A 22,575-nucleotide genomic window follows, 5' to 3' on the forward strand; every position below is an offset into this window, starting at 1 on the left:
CACTGCAGCAGCCACGCGCTCACCCCGCGCGCGCCCCACTCCCCCCCCACGAGAGCGCCGCGCCCAGCCCCGCTCCGCTCCGCTCCCAAAGCCCCACGTGTTGCGCCCTCACGGGCTGCTCGCCGTTGGCAAGCGCCCGCCCCGCCCCCTTTATGGCCTCGCGCTCTGACCTACCCACCAATCCCAAGGCGAGAAGTGGCCACTCTGCGCAGGCAAGCCACGCCCCTTCCTCCTCCACCTCCCGCCCCCTCCTCTTCTTTGTCCTCTCCCCTCCTTCCCACCCCTTCTGCTCCAGGGCTGGTGCCGCTGAAGCTAGTGGCAGCTGGTGATTGGTGGTCCCCGAGGCAGCCAATCGGAGAGAGGCACCTCAGAGCAGGCGTGTAGTGGGGGCCCAGCCCCCTGAGAGGAAGAGACAGAAGTGAGGGGGGGGAAAGGAAAAGGAGAGACGCAAAGCAAGTCAGGTGGTGGAAGGTGCAATTTTTAGGGGATTGCTCGTACACGCAAGGATGAATGTCAGTAAAGTCTGCCTGTTAGTGCTCCTCCTGGGGCTGGCTCAGCTTGCTATATTAGCAAGCTGCCAAGGAGAAGAAGAAGAAGAAGGTGGAGGTGAGTGTGTGATTAGTTCTGCTGCAGCAGTGGATGAGAGCTGGTTTGTCTCAGGTCTGAAAAGGAAATGGGCTTGTGTTAGAATGTCGTGGACTGTAAAATTTAAGGGAGGAGGGGTCGGTAAATGGATAACTACTAAATCTGCTGAAGCCTGGGAAGGTACTGTTACACAGATGCTTGAGGTCTCTTGTTGAGTTAGGAGGAATAGATTAAAGCTAGTGGAGGGGGAGGGAAGCAAGGGCTGGTCGGTAAGCAATTACAAGAATTAGAGGATGGGTGGAAAAGTAAAATGTTAAGTAATAATAAAAAGTGCAGGAAAAAATATGAGAAAATAAGGGTAGCTAGAGGATTGTAGGGGTTAAAGTGTAAATAAGCCAAAATCTCTGGAAATAGGAGGTGGCAGTTTTAATCCTAAAGCCCTGAGGTTAAATGAGGAAAATGCTTGCTAGAGTCTCTAAAGACTATTGATCTGCAAATTAGATAAAATTGCCACATCCCTTAGAATATTTATGAAACTCATTGATTGCTTTTGATCAGCTGGCTTGTGTCCTATTCTTATTTGCATTGCAGAAACCTAAAGACTGACCATTCTCTTTTTGTGTAAATATTTTATGCTTTGTTTATGCTGTCTTTATAGATATGTATTCTGTAACTCATTGCCTTGGGTCACTCACACTGAAAGTAAAAACTCAGTTATAAGGTTAGAAATTCCAAGGGAGAAATTAATCTCCATGCAGAGGATCAGCATGAGGCCTATGCATTTACTAAAGGGCCAATCCCACAACTGAATGCATATGGGTGCACTGCACATTGATTTTAATTGCAGTACAAGGGGTGTGTCTGTGCACAGTAAGTTGTAGGCTCAGGGCCTGAGAACTTTGAGGGATAACATCTTAGGTGAATACTATGTGATAGGGTGAATTTCATTTCTAAGACCTATTCCAGCAAACATGTTTGTGAATAAAGCCTGTTTGTAGGATTGTGTCCTGAGGGAGTGATGCAAAGTAAACATGGTTTAAAAATTAGACTGAAGTTATTTCATAACTTCTATATCTTTAATCTTATTTTGGCAGAGGAAAAATATATTTTTCAATCTTTTTATGTTAATATAACTAGAACTAACTATTGCACTTGACCTTCTGAAGCAACTAAATGGCTTGGAAAACAACTCCATATTGAAATGTTAACATAACGTTAACTGGATAATGCCATGAAATAACTGTTCTTATATTTGAAGAATTTCTTGCTTCTTAATATGTAACTGCTACTTAAATTAATGTTGGTGGTGAAAAATTGTACTCTTCTAAACACACACATTTATGGGGCCTCTACTTGTCCTAGGCTATGAAAATTAGTACTTTGACTTGCAGCTCATTCTTCTTGTCTCCTGCTGCAAAGTAGTAGCTAGCATCCTCAGTATTCACTGTCTCCTTTCACATTAAAAATAACAAGTGTTTCAAAATTAAAAGGAACACAGAATACTGAGAATATCTACAACCTCTATATTCTGACAGGGCTCTTACTTCAAATAATCTGTTGCAGTTTTGTTTTGTTGAATCATAAGTATCTGTGTCATCCATGCATATTTCCTCACTTCCAAAATTAGATGAAACAAAGCTGCTTTGCATTAGAAATAATTTATAGTCTAGATTGGACTGAGGACATGATATAAAATGGTGTTTCAGTTTTTTGGAAACCTTATTCACACACAAATTAAAACAATAATCTTCTTGTTTGTCCTCTAAAATGTTAGACACTCTATGTAGTTTTGTGGGAGCAGAGATTCTGAGATAATCACTTGGCTCCCAATCCTGCAGATACTTGCTCAGATGAATAGTCCCATTGAAAGTAATGGTGTGTAAAATTACTCACCTGCATAAGCATTTACAAGATTAGGGCCATGGGGGAAACACAACAATTAAGGTTCTCTAGCTTTGCTATATGAGGATCAGGAGAACTTTACTATGGGAGGGTATATTCTGCTCTCTCTGTTTTACTTCTTATTTTGAACAGCAATCAGGAGACACCTTTACTCTTTCTTCAGGAAGCTTCTTTAGTATGATGCTGTCCATGCTGCTTGGCTGCTCACCTGAACACTTTCAGCTTTCAGAATACAGCTGTCGTAGAGTTTATTTCCCTATTACCTGCAGAGTATTTGCTCACAAACATCTCAGGATGATATCCTGGTCCCATTGAAGTTAGTGGGAGCTTTGCCATTGTCTTCAATAGGCCAGAATTTTTCCCTCTATCTGCAGATGACTGGTGTACAGAGTACAGTACCACACTGCCAATATCAAATACTTTTATATGTAAACTGGAGGTTTATTTTTCTCTGATATGCATTAGTTTAATAGTAATCCATTACATACCCATAATACCCTTCATCTGTGGACCATAAAGTATTTTACAGATCTTACTTATCTCACAGGGGTTTTGTGAGAATTAATTAAGGGGTATATTTTCAAGCCACTACTTTCACCACTGAAATGCAGACACGTGTCTGGGGATACAGCAGTTAAGTAGTGTTACTCTGCATTAACTAAATTTGTATAGGAAGTGAAGAAGAAGAATACTAAATATAGTTGAAGTTGCAGGGGAACCAGAGTGGTAGTTTGGCTATGACATTTCCTGCTGGGAGCTTCAACTTGACACCTGGGTTAGTATTCTTACTGGTGGATTTATCAAGCTCAGTGTTGTGACCACGTGTCTGGGAGTGATAGCCACAATGTCCTTCCTAAGTTGTTAAATGGGAAGGTGGTAACAGGTGGATCCTAGTATGGAAAAGGGAACACAGGTACAGAAAAGATTGTGAATGACTGACATTAAAAGTGCCATAGGTTCTGTAATGATTATAAGTTATCAGGTCCTTGATTTTGGCATCACATTAGAAGAACATGTAGCATGAGCATCTAAACTATAAGAACTAGAACAGATATAACTTAGATAATGTTTTCACCCCTCTAGCCAGAGGCTAAATTTTTGTCAGGGATATTTTTAGTAAAAGTCAGGGACAGGTCACAGGCAATAAACAAAAATACACAGCAGCTTGTGAAAGTCAGGGACAGGTCACTAAAAATATCCCTGACAAAAGGGGTAGGTGGGTTCAGCACCCACTGCTGTTGGTGCTCCTGGGTCCCCCATCGATGTGGTACATGGGAGCTCTGGGATCCCACTGCTCCTGGGGCTAGACTGATGTGGGGTCCCCTCACCCCAGACAGCTGGTAGCTGCAGAGTACCCCAGCCACATGCTGGGCTGGGCAGCTGCGTGGGGTCCACCTGGGGCAGCTAGGAGCTGTGAGGGCGGGGCTGGCTGGGAGTTCCAGCCCCAGGGCAGAAAATGTCCTGGAGGTTGGCTTCCGAGACCTCTGTGACATAATCGTAGCCTTAATTATAACTAAGAAAGAATCCTCCCCAGGTGAATAAGTTTCTGGGAGATATTTTGTCTTTGTTCTAACATTGAGTGTCCTTCCCTCATTTCCTATGCATATGCATATTTATTTTGGAGATGGGCCCAAGCTCCAAAGTTCAGATTTGAATCCAAAACTGAACTGCCTCAGAGTTCAATGGAGTCTGGTTCAGATTCAGGACCTTAGACATGAAGCCAGCTATGAAATTTGCATCTAGATCCAAAATCATTAGTATTTGGATCCAGGGGTTTGGTGTGGGACCATATGTAACTTAAAAAAAAAAAACTGAATAGCCCTACTGCTGATAAATGCTCCTTAATGATAAATATGCAAACATTATCTATGTGATCCACCACAGTTATGCGAACTTCCAGCCAGAAATATGCATGAAGATCATTCAGATGCACCCAAAGCTTGGGATGAATGTTCTGGTATGTTTCTTAAGACCAGTGATGAGCTGCCAAAATACTAACAACCGGTTCCCTCCTCCTCACCCCATGAGGGGTCATGCCCCCCCCGGGGGACTCCTGCCCCATCCAACCCCCCCATGTTCCTTGACAGCCCCCCCCGGACCCGTGCCCTATCCACCCTCCTTCCCTGTCCTCTGACTGCCCCTTGCCACCCCATCCAACCCCTTCTCTCATTCCTGATGGCACCCCAGGACCCCTACACCCCATCCAGCCACCCCTTCTCTCTGTCCCCTGACTGTCCCTGGAATCCCTACCCCTAACTGCCCCCCACCGCCCATCCAACCCCTGCTCCTTCCTGACTGCCACCCTGGGAACCTTGCCCCCATTCAATCCCCCTGTTCCCTGCCCTCTGACTGCCCCGACACTAATCCACCCCCCGAACTCCTCTGCCCTCTTCCAACACCCCCTCCCTGCTCTCCCTTACCGTGCTGCCTGGAGGTGGGGGCCTAGCTGGGCTGGGGCTGGGACCGGAACCACCCGGTCAAGGTCGGGTGGGCAGGAGCCGCGCCGCCCGGCTGAGGTCGGGGCCAGACCTGGGGGCTGGGCAACAGCTACGCCGCCCGGTGGGACCCGGGGGCCAGACCCAGACCCGGCGGCAGGAGCCGCGCCGCCCGGACGCGGCGGCAGGAGCCGCGCCGCCCGGACGCGGCGGCAGGAGCCGCGCCGCCCGGACGCCCGGACCCGGCGGCAGGAGCCGCGCCGCCCGGCCGAGGTCGCAGTTGGACCCTGGAGGCAGGAGCCGCGCCACCCGACCCCAGAGTCTCGCCGGGACCGCCGCCTGGAGCCCTCCTCCCGCTGGCACCCAGGCCCCAGCTCACCTGGTGGAAGCGCTGCTTCTTCTCAGCCCTCCCAGGCTTCCCGCGGGAAGCTAGGGAGGGGGAGGAGAAGCCGGAGGAGCTTCAGAAGAGGAGGCAGAGTGAGGTGAGCTGGGGCTGGGGGAAGGGCAGGGAGCTGCTAGAGTTTTAGTTAAATTTAAAAGCCCTTTTGGAACTAGTTGTCCCTCCAGGAACAACCGGTTCTAAAGGGGGCTTCTAAATTTAACAGCCGGTTCGCGCGATCCGGTGCGAACCGGCTGCAGCTCACCACTGCTTAAGACCTGTGGCAGGGTTGAAGCAACAAGTTTATTTTCTTGAAATTCCATCCTGTGTGTGCTCAGTTCCCACTGAAGTGATCAGAAGTTACCTTCTCATAAATATGGGTAGAGTTTAACCTTCAATAATGACTTGATGAATTTGCTGGTCACTTGGTGTGACTGCTTGTGTGAGGTTTTATTTTTAAACAAAATTTGTTGTTTTAACTGTCTCATCAATTTCTTTTGCAGGAAGCTTAAAGAAAAACATAGACTTAAATTTTATTATAGCTATTTCTCTTTTTCCTTCCACACAGACCTCTGTCTTTATATGCAAATATTTATTTGCTACTTCTGCAATTTCAGCTGTAGTCACTCAACAGGCTAGCCTCATTCTGTAACTGTCAGGGCACCTGACTCTTAAAAATGTAAATCTCTAACTTAAAGTTTCATCTGCTGGGCTGTGTGTGTCGGGGTTGTTTTTGCATCACATCTTTAGCAGGTCTTATCCTTCTGAAACTGACAGCAGACTTGAAGGTAGACACTCAGTGTCACTCTTAAGAAGCAATGACACTAGTGAAACTAGCAGCAAAAGTAGATAAACTCTACTACCAGCGAATTATAAGTCTGCTCTTGAAAGTGCAAGAGGTGGACTGATTTTAAATCAGGGATTTCTTTTTAATCAACTTTTTCTTTTGTACTTCAGTTATTTTATAAAGAAAACTGCATTCTTATTGTTTTGGTATAACCATTAAAAATGTTTTTTTACAACTAAATAGAGCCTTTACACTAGATTTAGCACATCTTCTTGCTACCTAGGAGGGTACACTAACTTAAGCAACTATATAGCTTAATATTTTCAGATTCTTAATTGTACATTTTAGTACACCTCTACCCCGATATAACGCTGTCTTTGGGAGCCAAAAAATCTTACCGCATTATAGGTAAAACCATGTTATATCGAACTTGCTTTGATCTGCCGGAGTGCGCCCCCTCTCCCCCCCCCAGCGCTGCTTTACCACGTTATATTCAAATTCATGTTATATCGGGTTGCGTTGTATCGGGGTAGAGGTGTATGTTAGAAGAGGGTGAATGATATATTGCTTATTTACTGGGTAATTAACTTTGTCTTGATTTGTGTCCAGCTGCAGTAAGATGGCAACTAGAATTTAAACACACAAAACAGCATATAAAATTAATTTTTATTAAACAAAACATTAAACATTTTGAATACATAAAATTCTCTTATCAAAACCTGTTTCACATTTACAACTAAATGATTTATTAAACTGAGACGTTAACGCTAGTCAGTGAATTAAATTGACTGTTTCAGGTCAGCTTGGGAAAATTTTCAAATATGCCCTTGCCTAAGTCTCCTAAAAATGAGAGTCTCCTAAGTTACATAGGCTGGTCTATTGTGCCATATTTATAAAGCCTGACCTCAAAAGTTAGATGTTTGTCCCCAATTCTTTCTTTATATAGAAAAGCAGCCTTGAACTCAAAGTTTTTGATAGAAGCTCATGGGTTCAGCATATTTATTTTTATTTAAATATTTTAAGAGACCTAATAAGTTTAGACCTTAACATATTTTAAATGAAATCTGAATTTAATACAAAACAGGTTTATTTTAAAAAAGAAAAACGTATTCTAATTTAAATAGCAAAATCAAAAGAAAATCCGATTGGGGGAGCATCATTTTTTTTAATCCACCCTGAATATGATGTTTTTTTGTTTCTGACAGTGAAGTAAAAGGGGCAAGGGAATGAAGTAGTGTAATATTACTGTCAGCAGGGTAGAATGATCTGTGGCGCCTATCAAGGAGTACTTCTGTAGAAAGCTATGAAGCGTTTTAAGGATACTGAGGTAATTACAGAAGCTGCAGTAAAATTAGACCTCCATTTAATAAAGTAGTAGGACTAGGCCTGAACTCCTTATATTCTTACTCATGCAAAACTTCCGTGGTCTTGTGAGTTCATTTTGCGGAGGCAATATTAATTCTGACAATTAACTCTGAATGCTTGACTTTGCAACCTATCGGGTGATGGATGGTACACAGAGGAGTCTGGTGGTTAGTGACACAGCTAGGAGTCCTCAACTGACTTCCCATTTCTGTCACAGAATTTCATTATGACCTGAAAATCCAGTCTTGAGTGACTTGCTTCAAAAATGATGAGCAACCTCAACACCCGTGCAGACCTGGGTTTGGTTTTTTTTTTGTTTTGTTTTTTTTTAACTTGTTGCTCACTTGCAGCTTCTGTTCACAAGTTTACTGGAAACTTGGGTGCTAAGCAGCTCTGAAAATCCAATTCTTTGCACCTCTTTCTGTTTCCCTATCTATAAAATGGATATAGTGAGACTTTCTAACTCTCAGGAATGCTTTGAGATTTTTTTTCATGTTTAAGTGTTTTGGGATCTGTGTGGGGAAATGCTTTAGAAATACAAAGTAATAACATAAGTTTTTCAAGTGCATTGACCAATTTTAAATCAGTGTTTGCAGTTGCCGCTTGAGAGCAGGTGAAACAGTAGTCGGTGTTGATTAAAGAAACTTAATCTGCATCCAGATGTCTCTTACTCTAAGAAAGATAACCTCTGCAAGCCTTCTGGCTCCTGCAAGCACTCATTTCATCAGAAGCTATGGTATCAGATACCCTTTAAAGCTGAATGTTAATTAAAAGTAACACACATCCACCTGAAATACAAACTGCTTTGGGGCTGAGGGGGAGTTAAAAACAGGAAACTTACTGAGCGATGCCACTCTCCCTGAAGTAAAACTTACCTCCTGTGGCCCTAGAAGCTACTGCTCTCTGGTCCAGTTATGCTTTCAGTTACACTGTTGAAAATCCAAATAATTCATTTGACATCAGTGGACTTACATAACTGAGAGAAGAACGTAGTCCATTATTATTCCCACTCCCTTGCCCGTTAGCCATCATATGTTCCTTTAATCCTGGGTGCACAAACTCTAGTTGCAGCCAGAACATTTTCCCAGCTGGGAATCCTGCCTGGAACAGATAAGTCTGGCTAGGCATCTACATGGTTTCTTGTCTTATACTATATGCTGATCTGTTTGTTCACAAGCTGACTGGACATTCACCACTACATGGGTGAGGAAATTAATAATCTTTTTAATAATGTGGGCTCTGCAGTGGCAATACTTTTTCCTGCCGTTAATACGAGCTTTGGCTTTGTTAGTGCTTGTTCTATTAAATTAACTCCCTGAAAGTTCTTCAGTAAGGTTTACTTTTTCTTGAATGATATCAGTGTTATCTGATGCTGGTGTGGTTTGATCCCTCAAGTGGCTTCTTAACGAGACAGGGGACATCTTTAATTCCAAACCAAGAATGAACGTGGCAGTGGAAATAACCTACACAAACCAAAGCTAGGACAGCCTTCACCCCGGATTGAATGGCTGCTTTCTTCTCTCCTCTACTCCCCCCAGTATCTGTAGGTTTGAGGGCTATTTAGTAAGTTCTATGGCCTGAATCATGGTTGCCCCCTAAAACGAAATATTTAAACAAGGGGGAAATGCTTCAGATACATTCACTCTTAAAATAGCACTCTGAATAAACACTGAATTGATGAAAGCTGTAATGTTTTAGCTGGTATATTGCCCATTTATCCTGAAGCTGGCAACAGCATAATCAGCAGGTCAAATTATACTCAGTGCAAATCCAAACGCCTTAATTTCAGTATATATCCAGAGTGGTGTTCTGAGTTAGTCTCTTGCTCTCTTCCATCATTGTTAAACACTGTCAGGTAATTCAAGGCCAAAACCAAAGCTCTTTGTTTATTCAGATTTGTCTACATCTAGCACATTTAAGGGGACCCCACATGGACTCGGGTTTGCACTAGAGGATCCCAATGCAGGAGCAAGGCCATGATGGGTGCAACACACAATGGTTTCAAAGACCTTATATCTAAATAAAATTTCCAAAGTGGGTTTGGGGGTTTTTGTTTGTTTTTTTCTAATGTAATGAAAATCTTGTTGTGGATTGAACAATCGCCTGAACTGAGAACGAGAAAGTGAAACTGACTAGTATAATTTTAGTGAGCAAATGCAAGAATAAAATCAGCGTTTCCCATACTTTGGGGAAAAAATTAAATGAAAACAATTTCACGCTCACCCACCACAACCTCGGCATGTAGTATTAAAGACTTAGATCCTAATTTATATGTCTTCCATGCCTCTCCCTATCTGGCTGATTCTTTGTGTTTCTCTCTTCCCTCCGCCCCACCCATCCCCAAGGAGGCATGCCCCACACTTCAGGAAATGGTGATGTAAATATTCATAATGTACTTGCTTTTCTCTTTTTATGCTTTGAGCAGCAGAACAGTTGTGTTGATATTTCAAGTGTCATCCTCATTGACATCTGAATTAGCATCCATTGAAATGTATAGGACACCACTTCAGAGCTATTGTTTCAGGCTCTCTGCAAACTCTGGCAATCATAGCTTCATCGGTTACACTCTCTGATCATATTCTGAAGAGGGTTTTATTTACTTTTTAAAAAATACGATTTTTAACCTGACAGTGTTGCTTTATCACTAAACTTGAAACAACCTAACCTGTATTGGTTTTTCCCCCCACTTTTCTAGACTCTATTACAAAAGAGGATGCTGACGACGATGATGACGACGATGAAGATGATGACGATGAGGATGATGATTCTGAAGTTAAAGAAGAAAACGGTGTTTTAGTTCTGAATGATGCAAACTTCGATACCTTTACTGCAGACAAAGACACCGTGCTGTTGGAGTTCTATGCACCATGGTAGGTTTGAAATTTGCAGCATTTTAATATCCCTTCTATCCTGAATGGATATGAATATGGGGTTCGAGCCCTCCATTAAATACTTTCCTCAGGAGTCAGTCAAATTTATTTTAGTGTACATATTTCAGCTGGGTTTGTGCGATCCACTTATGGCTTTCATGGACAGATCTGTCACTTGCAGCTTAATAACATGCAAATCTACATAGATAAAATCACAGATCTGGATTGTGCCAATTAGGCAGAGCCTAGAATAAGGTGTGACGTAGAACGGCATGATTGCAGGGGTAGCACTGGGAGGCATTCTACCCCTGGGAGGTAGAACTCTTCCCCAGCCTGCTCTAGGAGTATGCCTGGAGCTGCACCTATATATGAACTGCAGCCTGTTCCTTCTGACTGCTCGTCACACCGTAGGTAGAGCCCTGGCTCTATCCTCTTGGGGCACAGTGTATCCCTGGGGGAGTAGAGACAGAGCTGTTCTGACCACAGATATTGCAATTGTGCCTGGCTCTTATGCAGGTCATGTGGGAAAGTAAGGAAGGAGAAGGCCCCTTGCATCCTTCCCACTGCACAGCCAGGTAAGGTCCAGGCAGAATTCAGCCCAGCATCAGAAAATGGCTAAGGATTCTGGGCCTGTTTCTCAGTTACCCCCTTAATGCATCAGGAGTTGGGACTGAATTGGGAGGCAAAGGCAGCTTCAAATTACCTTCGTATATAGTTGCCTCTATGCCAAAGACATGCAGGGGTTCCCCACTGTAAGTTGGTCCAGCTGGTTTTGCTTCCCTTGGTACTCCGTGGCCCTGAGAAGCAGAAAGTAGCCATAACACAGTGCACTCTGGCCAGCCTTTGATCATCCCCCTCCATTGGGGGCTGGGAGCAGGGCTAAGACAGGCCCTTTACACCAGTGCTCCTCTGATTGGGGAGCTCCCTGTTCAAGGGCATTGTCATGAGGCTATTTCTGCCTGCTTTAAGGCCACTTGATGTTGGTGGAACAGTGTAATAGGGATATGGTATAACTAAAAATTGGCCCGCTTAAGGTTGGCATTTTTAACAGCATTTTGCTGTACATCTCAGTAGTCCAATTCTACAGATACTCAATTTGCATTGGTGTAACTCTGGTGCACTCAGAGGAGTTATCCTGGATTTATATTGATACAACTGGAAACAGAATTTAGGCCACTATATTTAATCTAGTGCATTTTACACCACAAACAGCAATATACTAAAGAAAAGGAAAACATACGAACAGAAACTGTTGGCAATATGCTGTGTCAGCATGGCTGCAGGAACCTTTTGCATTGCCTGACTCTGTGATTTTATTTTTTAAACTGTAATTTAACCGTGTATTAACATAAAAGCAGCCAAGGAAATTAAATGCAAAACACTTTTTTTTTTGAGTGAGAAAGATGGTCTCTGCTTAGTGATAACGTTGAAAATTTGGTCCCAATTAGCATTTAGATGAACCTATCTAGCTTCTTATATTGGCTTCCATTATGTAATATCTGAATAGAATCAGGAAGGGATGAGTTCCCACCTTTGTAGCTGTAATTTGCCTGCAACTTTTTTTTTTGTAGGGCATAGTTACGTATGTGTGATGGTCATATCTTTGTAATGGAAACAATTGAAACACTTTTTTTTCTTTTAAGTTTTTTCACCTGGCCTTGATGCTAAACAAAACTGATTGAAGATATTGTTTTTCCTATGGAAATAAGACACTCTCTGTCATGCAGGCTGTCCCAGCAGCCCCAGCCTGTGTATGGATTTCTAGGATGGCCAGACAGAGAGGGTGTGCAATGATGTCATAGGTGGATGGGACTCTATTAGGCAACTTTTATTTCTTCTTAGCTGCTGATTGAACATGCTCCATAGTGGTCCCCCATGCACGTGTGCTCACACAGTTGTCTTTATTTCCCTCCCACAATCATTACTTATGGCTTTAGCAAAAGGCTTCAGTGGGGGGTCAGGATTTCACCCAAAGTCTGTAATGATGGTTACATCTATGCAAGGATTCACAGTTCTGTTGTTCTGCTGTAGCCTTATTCAAATAGCGATTATGGTTTTTACAGTGGAGTGGTTTGGAGGTCGATAGGAGGAGTTGGTTGCCCTTTAACTCAAAAATAGCTGAATGGATCTTAAACTTTCTGAAACTCCTCTTCAGGGGTGGACAACTTCAAATCAAAGCATAAATGTTTCCTGATATTAAAAACAGAGGTCATAATGGAGACTATGGCTGAAGGTCAGAGCCTCGAACTTCCATGTAGATAGCACTTCTTAATAATTTTACCATTCGAAAGTACTTTACAATATCAGTTAAATAATGTTAATGTAGTTACTGGGTGGGCAAGTACAGCAATAATTTTGGACTCCAAGATAGGAGTGAGACCTGCCATACTGGATCAGACCATTGATTCAACTAATGCTCACCACCCTTTCTGCTCTTGCTTCATACAAGAGCCGTCCACTGACAACCTGATCACCGAACTTGACTGTTGCATTCTGTCTTCTAGTGGACCCACACATGCACTGCAGTTTAAGAATTATTTGCTGTATTGACTGTGTTTTTTGTGTTTTGTGTGGTTTTTCCCCTGTCTCGGCTGCAACATTCTAAAACTACTTTGTGTGCAATATAGTTCATTTTTTGGGTCCTTATCCTGCTTCACCTGAAAAAATGTTTAAAATGTCGCCTTTTATGCACAAGCAACAGCTTGGATTTGCAACTCTTGGAGTGGCCTGATCCCTTCCCATCTTACCAAGAGGCAACTCTCACTTCTCTTCCTTACCTCATTCCAACCCATTCATAAGTGACCCTGCAGATCATAAGGATAAGCCCTATCAAGATTCCTAGATTATGATCAGGATAAAGAACTTGACATGAGTAAAATGCTGATGGGAAATTTTAGGGATTTAGTCCTCTGGCTGGTGTTAATGGAAATCATACATCTATACTGTGCGCTATTATAAATATATATAGAGAGAGGGAGAGAGCTTTCCTTTTTCCATAGTGAGGAAGGGCAGTGTCCTAAGTTTAACTATCTTATGGTAACCGTTGTGACTATAAGAACTGGAGAGATTATGTATAGCAGGGGCAAACGTTACTAAAACAATACAGTTGGACACTTTTATCTATTCTAGATCTGAAATCATAGCAAGAAAAAGATCACACTAATTTTGAGGTCCTCTGTGGAAATGCAGAGTAGCAAAATATACCTCCAAGTTCATGTCTCTGATTTTACAGGTGTGGGCACTGCAAGCAGTTTGCTCCAGAATATGAAAAGATAGCCAAAACTCTGAAGGAAAATGATCCGCCCATTCCAGTTGCCAAAATAGATGCTACTGCAGCCACTGCTGTGGCAGGTCGTTTTGATGTTAGCGGCTACCCAACCATCAAAATTCTGAAGAAGGGGCAGGCAGTTGATTATGATGGATCCCGAACAGAAGATGGTAAGCAGTGCTCTCTCTGAGTTCAGTGTAATGAAGCAAATGGAAAGGTGAAGTAACATCTTACAACTTAAGTGGAGCTTTTTAAATGTGCTGATCCATTTGTACGGTCTGTTCCTGAGTGCACAACACCTTCATTTCAGTTGACTTTTAAAGAGGAATGTTAAGGCCAAGATTATTTGTATTTATTTTTAGGGCCTTTAGAACAGCTTCATGTTACAGTATGACTTCACCAGGTAATGGGTGTCACTGATACCCAATGGAGTCTCTCTCACCTGCACCAATGTACTAATGTACAGCAGTTTGGCAGTTAAAATGGTACTCTTTCATGGTCTGAGAGAGACCAGCTAACAGTAGTATCAGTATTGGTGTATTGGTATATTGGCAATGGCTATGAAGGTGCTACTTATTTGACACTTAAGGAGATGTTACTGTACTTCAGTCCAGGCTGGGAGAAAAGCTGGCTGTTCCAGAGCTGTCATTCCAAAATGTTCAATAAGAAAAGGAGACATTGAAATAACTTGTTGCAATGTACTGTATTTGCACTCTGTAAATCTAGAGGAGCATGAATTGAAATACTGACTTTTTGTTTATTTGCATTTCTGCGGTGTCCATTAACAAGGAGTAAGGCACAAAAGGAGCCCAAACAAATAAGGGTATATCTGGGATTAGAATTCAGGAGTTCCTTGGTCCTAGCCATCTGCTCAATCCAAGACAATACTCATGTCTCAAATTCTTGGTGATCTCAAATCTTCATAGACTTGACGCTACAGCACTAGGAAAGATACAGGTGTCATGGATATGCAGTGTTACGAACTTGTGTATTCAATTGTCTTTCAGCAATTGTGGCTAAAGTTAAAGAAGTTTCTGATCCAAATTGGACCCCTCCTCCAGAAGCTACACTGGTGTTGACCCAAGATAACTTTGATGAAGTAGTGAATGATGCTGACATAATGCTGGTGGAGTTCTATGCCCCGTGGTAAGACAAAATGCAAATTTGTCCTCTTTCGTAGATGTGGCATGGTTGTGAAACTGGAAGGGAGGGGCAGCTGGGGGCCCCCACCTGTCGAATTTAGTTTTCCTATAAACCTATCCCTTCTTAAAATGGCTCGCTTGCTTGACTGCGTCTTTAGAATGGTATTGTGTTTTGAATGAGTTGTGTATTTAAATGGGAATACTCCTTATACCATGTTACCCAGGGTTTTTGCAACCCAGTGCCAACTCTCCCCGTACAACTGAACTTGATAGTTTAAAGAGCTCTTCCTCGTGAAAGGGGGTGGGGAGGTAGCATTGGAGATTGCAAATATCTCCAGGTCTATGTGGCTTAGTGTTTGGTAACACTATAACATGATGCATTTCTGACTTTTATCACCCCGTTACTCCAGTCCTGAGCATCTGTTGAGGAAAAAGTTAGCTGCTATTTGTTGTGGTTTTGGTGTTTGTGTTTGGTTTTTTCCCTCGTCACAGGCTATGACAAAATCATTGGTCACTTTAAACTCAAAAGTTAATCCATTGCTGAGATGTAGTTCTCAGCAGGTGAAAAGCTAGAGGAGTAACTCTCTGTTGCAACTTATCCTCCCTGAGATATTCCATGTTTTAACAGGCTGAGGGCATGTCGTGATGTGGTTGAAACCAAGTCAGGTACAGCCTTCATTAAGAAAGCACCTCTCTAAAGAGTCACTAGGGGGAAAAAATTAAGAATGTAACATCCCTACTTATTTTCCATTCTGGAAATGTGAATTTCCCCACTTGACATGCCTAGAAGGTAAGAAGCACATACTAGATATTGTTACCTATAAAATATCATGCACTCCCCCCTTTTTTTTTTCCTTTAGGTGTGGACATTGCAAAAGGCTCGCTCCAGAGTATGAGAAAGCTGCCCAGGAGCTCAGCAAACGCACCCCCCCAATTCCCCTAGCTAAAGTGGATGCCATTGCTGAAACAGATCTCGCAAAGAAGTTTGACGTCTCTGGCTATCCAACTCTGAAAATCTTCCGCAAGGGCAAGCCTTTTGACTACAATGGCCCACGAGAAAAATATGGTAATGAGTCTTACTATTTTGAGTTAGAATTGCGGGGGCTGGGGAGGAGGGAAGGATGAACCACAAACATTTTGAAAAAATCTTGTGTAAATTCTGCTGTTGGTGTAGCTGGAGTGATAGGGCATGGAAAACTGCATTCTCTCCTTTGCTTAGGTTAACAGGATTAACTGAATCTCTCAGAACCCTTGGATTTATCAGTACGGCCCTACTAAATTCACGGCCATGGAAAAACGCACCATGGACCATGAAATCTGATCTCTCCCTGTGAAATCTGTTCTTTTCTGTGCTTTTACCCTATACTATACAGACTTCATGGTGGAGACCTGCGTTTTCTCAAATTGGGGGTCCTGACCCAAAAGGGAGTTGCGGGGGGGGGTCGTCACAAGGTTATTTTAAGAGGTTCGTGTTATTGCCACCCTTACTTCTGGGTGGCTGGAGAGTGGCGGCTGGTGGCCGGGTGCCCAGCTCTGAAGGCAGCACCCCGCCAGCAACAGTGCAGAAGTAAGGGTAGTAGTACCACAACCCCCCCTACAATAACCTTGTGACCTTCCTCTCCCTCTCCCCCCACTCCTTTGTAGGTCAGGATCCCTACAATTACAACACTGTGAAATTTCAGATTGAAATAGCTGAAATCATGAAATTTATGATTTTTAAAATCCCATGACCGTGAAGTAGGCCAAAATGGACCATGAATTTGGTAGGGCCCTACTTATAGCACCTTTTTCATATGGGAGACAACTCCAACCAGTTTACAAAAACAAGAAGTTATATATAGGTGACACAGCACTGCCAGTATGGGCAGCCATTCCACTACACAGAGATGTCTCACTTAACTGCTGACAGTGTTGAGTGCTGTTCTTAACCAGGTTAAAACCCAGGAGGAATTAAAGTCAGCATTTTCAGCTGGTCTCTTGTGTTTTGGATGCTCAATTTCAAATAAATGGGGCTTGGATTTTTCAGAAGAGCCAGGTAATCGCAACATCAATTGAATTTGGTAGAAGTAGCAGTTGCTCAGCTCTTCTGAAAAGCAGTCTTAAATTGAAAACCTGAAATTAGAGGGCCTAAATCTTGACCATTTAGCATTTTTGTTGTTGTTTGTTGCTGTAGTACATCTGTTTAGAAAGCTTGATCTCCAACTGAAATGTGGTTTTTGCAAGATAGAAATTGCTTCAGAGGCACAATACCTGAACCTTGCTTTCAAGTAAATCTTCTGAATAACTTTTTTTTCGTTTTTGTCCCAGGTATTGTTGACTACATGATTGACCAGGCTGGTCCTCCATCCAAACAGATTCAGGCTACCAAACAGGTACAAGAATTTCTGAAGGATGGTGATGATGTCATAATCATTGGCATCTTTAATGGAGAGACGGACAAAGCCTATCAGCTGTATCAAGATGCTGGTAAATTATATTTTTCAAATACTAAGCTAAAGGCATTTCTGTGTTCTCCCATGGACTGCCTAGGGGGAGCGTTCACCTATTTCTGCTCTGAGTTTAATTTTTATTTTAGCTCTTCAGTTTATATTTTAATCCTTAGGAAACGGGCAAACACTCCAGGTAGAGGTCCTCTGAGGGCTACCTATTTCGTAATACTTAGGGACAGCTCTGGGGTGCCTTGTGCCAGGGAAGGAGGGAGGATTTCTGTCTGCTGATAGCTGACGTACTTTAAGACTCTTGAAAGAGACCAGTCCTGACCTCTCCGCTCCCCTGCCTGCCCTCCTGACATCTGCTGCCTCCCTCCTGACTGTTCCAGATGACACTTGCCTCATACTTCCTTGAGTAGGGAGCCAGTGGGAAGAAGCCGGCTGTATGGCTGCAATAGGAAGTCAGGCCAGGTGTGGGAGAAGAACGGATACAGAACCAGCAGGAGGAGTGTGTGGAAAGGCAAGGCTGGTAGTTGAGAGGCAGTTAATGAGTTGGGGTGTATGAGCACCAGGTGGGGGCAGTGGGGTGCAGAGGAAGCTCAAAGTCGTGGGCTCAAAGGGCGCAGAGTGGTGGGAAGGGCCTTATTTTCCTCAGGGGAGGGAGAAGAAGCTTGAAGAATAGGGGCTCTACCTTGGTGGCTGGGAGTGAAGAGGAAGGGGGAAGTATTGAGGATGGGTGCACTTCTCTCCAGTCCCTCCATGCAGATCATTGACAATCCAGTTACTCCCATTCAGTGCTCTGGGAGGAGTGCAGTATTTAAATATACAAGAAGCTAAGCATTTCTGCCTCCCTCCCTTTGGTGGAGAAGGCTGGACACAGATCATTTGAACCAGTCAATGCCCCTCTTAGCATCCACCTGAGGAGGATAGAGAGCAGCAAGACATTTCCTCTTTCCTCTCCTCATGGCAAAGCATACTTGTTAGCTCTTGCTGCTCTGATCACCAGCATGGCAGTACAGCTTCACAATTAATCTGGCCATTCCAACACAGCAAACTGTTGCACTGTCTCTCATTTGGGAGAGAGCCAGAAACATTACTTTGAAAGGTGCCTATTCCAAAATATATTTATTTTAATATTATAAAGCTGCTATTTGAAGTTGCTCAGGGTTTTGGAATACTAGAATAAATTTCAGGGGAGATTTCAGGTGAGGTGCAGTCCAAGGTACATGCTGAATTTGTCTGCAGATTCTCACCTGTGGCTGGAAATATAATAATACCTGAGGCAGTATAAAGTTCTAAAAGTTTAGTCTCTAAGATGCTACTACTTTCCAAATCTTGGGGCAAGGGGAGGTTTTCTATAAACTAGAGTTAAAGGATTTTAATCTTATGCTATGTCTACACTGCCCTGAAGTTTGGATTACCGGTGGGGGATGGAGGGCAGGGTACCAAAAAATGCTGTGTTGTAACTCCTGTGTGGATGCTCATGGACTTTAAGGTCAGAAGGGACCATCGTGATCATCTAGTGTGACCTCCTGCACATTGCAGCCCACAGAACCTCACCTGCCCACTCCTGTAATAGGGTCCTAATCTCTGGTGGAGTTACTGAAGTCCTCCAGCCATTGCTTAAAGCCTTCCAAGTTACAGAGAATTCACCATTTTACACTAGTTTTAGTTTAAACCTGCTGTGGGCATGACCTAAAAGGTTCCTAGTCTGCATTAATGTAATCCTGTTTGAAGAGGATTAAATTAATGCAAACTAGGAGCCTCAAAATTCATGTCTGTAGCATCCACATGGGGGAGTTACAGTGCAGCACTTTGGTACACACCATAGTCCAAATTGCAAGGCTGTGTCAACAAGCCCTCAGGTGCAGTAGCTTTTAGTTGCTAATTATTTTTTCCCCCACCTTAATTTCTCAGCTAATGGCTTAAGAGAAGATTACAAGTTTCACCACACCTTCAGCAGTGAGATCGCAAAATTCTTGAAAGTGACTCCTGGAAAACTGGTGGTCATGCAACCTGAAAAATTTCAGTCAAAACATGAGCCCAAAATGAATGTTTTGGATCTTAAAGTGAGTAGTTTTCTAGGCTATTAGGGAAAATGAAGTCTGCTTGCTTGATTACAAGTATGTATGAAGACCCTTTTCATTCATGTACATGAGCAGTTCATATCCTCCAATTGGAATTTAATAGTCCAGTTAATTTAGAGATTTCCTTAAGATTATAAGGGCCTGATCCAAGCCCCACTGAAACCAATGGGAATTGTTCCATGGACTTCAGTGGCCTTTGGAGCAGACCCTAACTGTTACTTTGGTTTTGGTTTTAGTTACATTGGGTCTGATTTGGCCTCAGTCTGGTTTTATGCTGGTGTAACTCCATTGACCTCAATGGAGTTACTCCTTCTCTTACTTACACAAATGAGAATGGAACCAGCTTTTTTTGCCTCCTAAAATGGCATGAAATCACTTTAATTGTGCCTTTTCCACCTCCAAAGGCTTCATGAGGCCACACTGAAGGCATAAACTACTTCTCCTGTTCAAGGACCTCAGAGATTTATTGTGCATGTTTTATACAAAATACATCTCTATTATAATAGAAATGTACAACTTGAAATTTTATTCATTTATTTAAAGTAAGTGCAGCACTCTTTTTTTATTTTAAACAGGATTCTACTGATGGGTCTGAAATAAAGGATCACGTGGCAAAACATGCTTTGCCACTAGTTGGTCATCGCAAGACCTCCAATGATGCTAAGAGATATGCTAAGCGTCCTCTAGTGGTTGTCTACTATACTGTAGACTTTAGTTTTGATTATCGTGTTGGTGAGTTTAACTCTCGTGAGCTTCCCACAAAATAATTGTCTTTGGGGAAGAGAGAAATTGCTAATTCTATTGTGTTCTGATGATTTCAGCTACCCAGTACTGGAGAAGCAAAGTCTTAGAGGTGGCCAAAGACTTCCCTGAATATACTTTTGCCATTTCTGATGAGGAAGATTATTCTTCTGAAATAAAGGATCTGGGGCTGATTGACAGTGGGGAAGATGTTAACGCTGCAATCCTGGATGAAGGTGGCAAGAAATATACCATGGAACCAGAGGAGTTTGACTCTGATGTGCTCAGGGAATTCATTTTGGCATTCAAAAAAGGTAAAAACCCCAAAACACAGGGTTGGTGATCTGTGGGGGTGGCGAAGGGACTGTGCGCACATGGAGGCAGGTTGTGTTTTTTGTTTTGGTGGTGGTTGGGTGTTTTGTCCTGTTCTTCCCCACCACACCCCTCCCCCTGGATCTGTTTCTGAAACAGAACTCTGTGTTAGACAGGTGATAGCTATCTCTTGCCCTTTCTTGCATTTGTATCTTGGTTAACTGTGTGTTGCTCAGACTACACAGTGGCATCTAGACAATTCTAGCTATGTACTAACACACTGTGTGTCTGTCAGTCACTTGAAAGGGTTGGTAAGCCTCAAATTTTCTGATACTTGCTCATGAAATATGTATGTTCAAATGACAGCAGTCCTTTATACTAGCAATGGAATATGAATAATGAACCAGTATGTGTCTATTATTATGGTGATGGACACCAATATAAGAAAAGAGAAGATTTTCATCAAAGAAATGGATTTCACCGTCCATATTCCACCAGCTTGTTGTATTAAAAATTAAGTAGCTAACCCAGGTTTCAAACAGAGGGTAAATTTATTCAGCTGGTGAAGCACACGTCTTCCCTTGTTTGAACTGGTGCAACTACACTCCTTGCTGGCCACCAATGGTTGAAATCAGGATTTATCCTCAGAATATTAAAGCCTCTCTCTAGAGGAGACTTAATTCAGTCTAATGGTGGCCTCTTTTGTTGACTTCACTTTCTGTTTTGTTTTTCTAGGAAAACTGAAACCTATTGTGAAATCCCAGCCAATACCAAAAAATAACAAAGGGCCTGTGAAGATTGTGGTGGGTAAAACATTCGACACTATAGTAATGGATCCAAAGACTGATGTCCTAATAGAGTTCTATGCCCCCTGGTGTGGACACTGCAAGCAACTGGAACCTGTGTACACTGAACTGGCTAAAAAATATAAGAACCAGAAAAACCTAGTCATTGCCAAGATGGATGCTACTGCCAATGACGTGACAAATGATCACTACAAAGTGGAAGGATTTCCCACCATCTATTTTGCTCCCAGCAACAACAAAAAGAACCCTATTAAATTTGAAGGCGGGAATAGAGACTTAGAGCATTTGAGTAAATTTGTAGAGGAACATGCAACAAAACTAACCAGGACAAAAGAAGAGCTTTAGATGAGCTGAGGGTGGAGAAAGAATTGTTTGTACGTTGTAGGGAAAGCAAGTTACTCACAAAATTTGTTGAGGGAACAATTCAGCAGTTTAAGCAAAGGGGATTCTTGAGCAGAAAAAATATTGCAGTATCTGATTTTTGTATTACAAAAAAAAATCATTCTGGACACTGAACTTCTGTCTGACATGAATGTCTTTAGGCTAGTTATAATTTTGATCTTTGGAGGAAAAATACAGTCTATTTTTTGTGACTACCTTTTGAGCTTGATTTTTTTTTTTTTTTTTAATTACAGTGCAGTTTGTTTGGGGTATTTTTTAACTCTCGCTAAGATTTATAAAAAAAAAAAAAAAAAAAATCTGCCAGACTGGCTTGTATCTGCCTCTTCATGTTGGTTGGCTTTTTTAAGTTCTTTTTCTATTTGAATTTGAACAGCTGTGTTTCATGTGGCTGTATCACTTTCTGTCTTTGAGGATGAGAAGGGAATTTTAAAATGGAGACAACTGTCTTATCAAGATCAGATCCAAACAGAGGTGCTAACTCGACATGCTTCTACACATGTCTGCTTTTGCTTTATGCATGTAATTTTAGGATTACACTTCTGTTCCCTACAAAAACACGAAGATGTGTCTGTTCATCAGTGGCTTCAACCTTCCCCTCTCCTTTCACTCCTTTACTCCCAGGGACTGTATTGAATATACTCTTAAAAAGTGAAGTGTAATATTTGAAGTAGGAGTATATGATGACATATGTTGCTTAATACTGTAATGAAGTCTAGAGAGAGGCTTTAATATTCTGAGAATAAACCCTGATTTCAACCATTGGTGGCCAGCAAGGAGTGTAGTTGCACCATTTCAAGCAAGGGAAGATGTGATCTTCACCAGCTGAAAAAACTTACCCTCTGTTTGAGACCTCAGCTAGCTAGCTAGTTAATGCAACAAGCTAGTGGAATATGGACAATGGAATCCATTTCCTTGATAAAATCTTCTCCTTTCTTATATTGGTGTTCACCACCATAATAATACACATACTGGTGGGTTTAAGCATTATGGGCTTCATTTCTTTTGGCAAAGGGTTAGGGGCTTTTGTTCATAGTAGTCTTTTAAAGAAAATGGACAGATTCTTGT

The 22,575-nt window shown here is 42.4% G+C and overlaps 1 protein-coding gene across 1 annotated transcript; it reads left to right on the plus strand.

Annotated features, from left to right (window-relative positions):
- Positions 1–282: 282 nt before the first annotated feature.
- On the plus strand, positions 283–22,065 carry PDIA4 (protein disulfide isomerase family A member 4). Its single transcript, XM_045006133.1, has 10 exons — positions 283–606; positions 10,149–10,323; positions 13,556–13,761; positions 14,599–14,737; positions 15,594–15,799; positions 17,041–17,199; positions 19,080–19,231; positions 19,825–19,981; positions 20,071–20,304; positions 21,038–22,065. Exons 1-10 carry the CDS (start codon positions 507–509, stop codon positions 21,451–21,453), a joined length of 1,944 nt encoding a protein of 647 aa, XP_044862068.1. The 5' UTR covers positions 283–506; the 3' UTR covers positions 21,454–22,065.
- The last annotated feature ends 510 nt before the right edge of the window (positions 22,066–22,575 follow it).

This window comes from Mauremys mutica, chromosome 2 (genome assembly GCF_020497125.1).
Source record: "Mauremys mutica isolate MM-2020 ecotype Southern chromosome 2, ASM2049712v1, whole genome shotgun sequence".
NCBI lineage: Eukaryota > Metazoa > Chordata > Testudines > Geoemydidae > Mauremys > Mauremys mutica.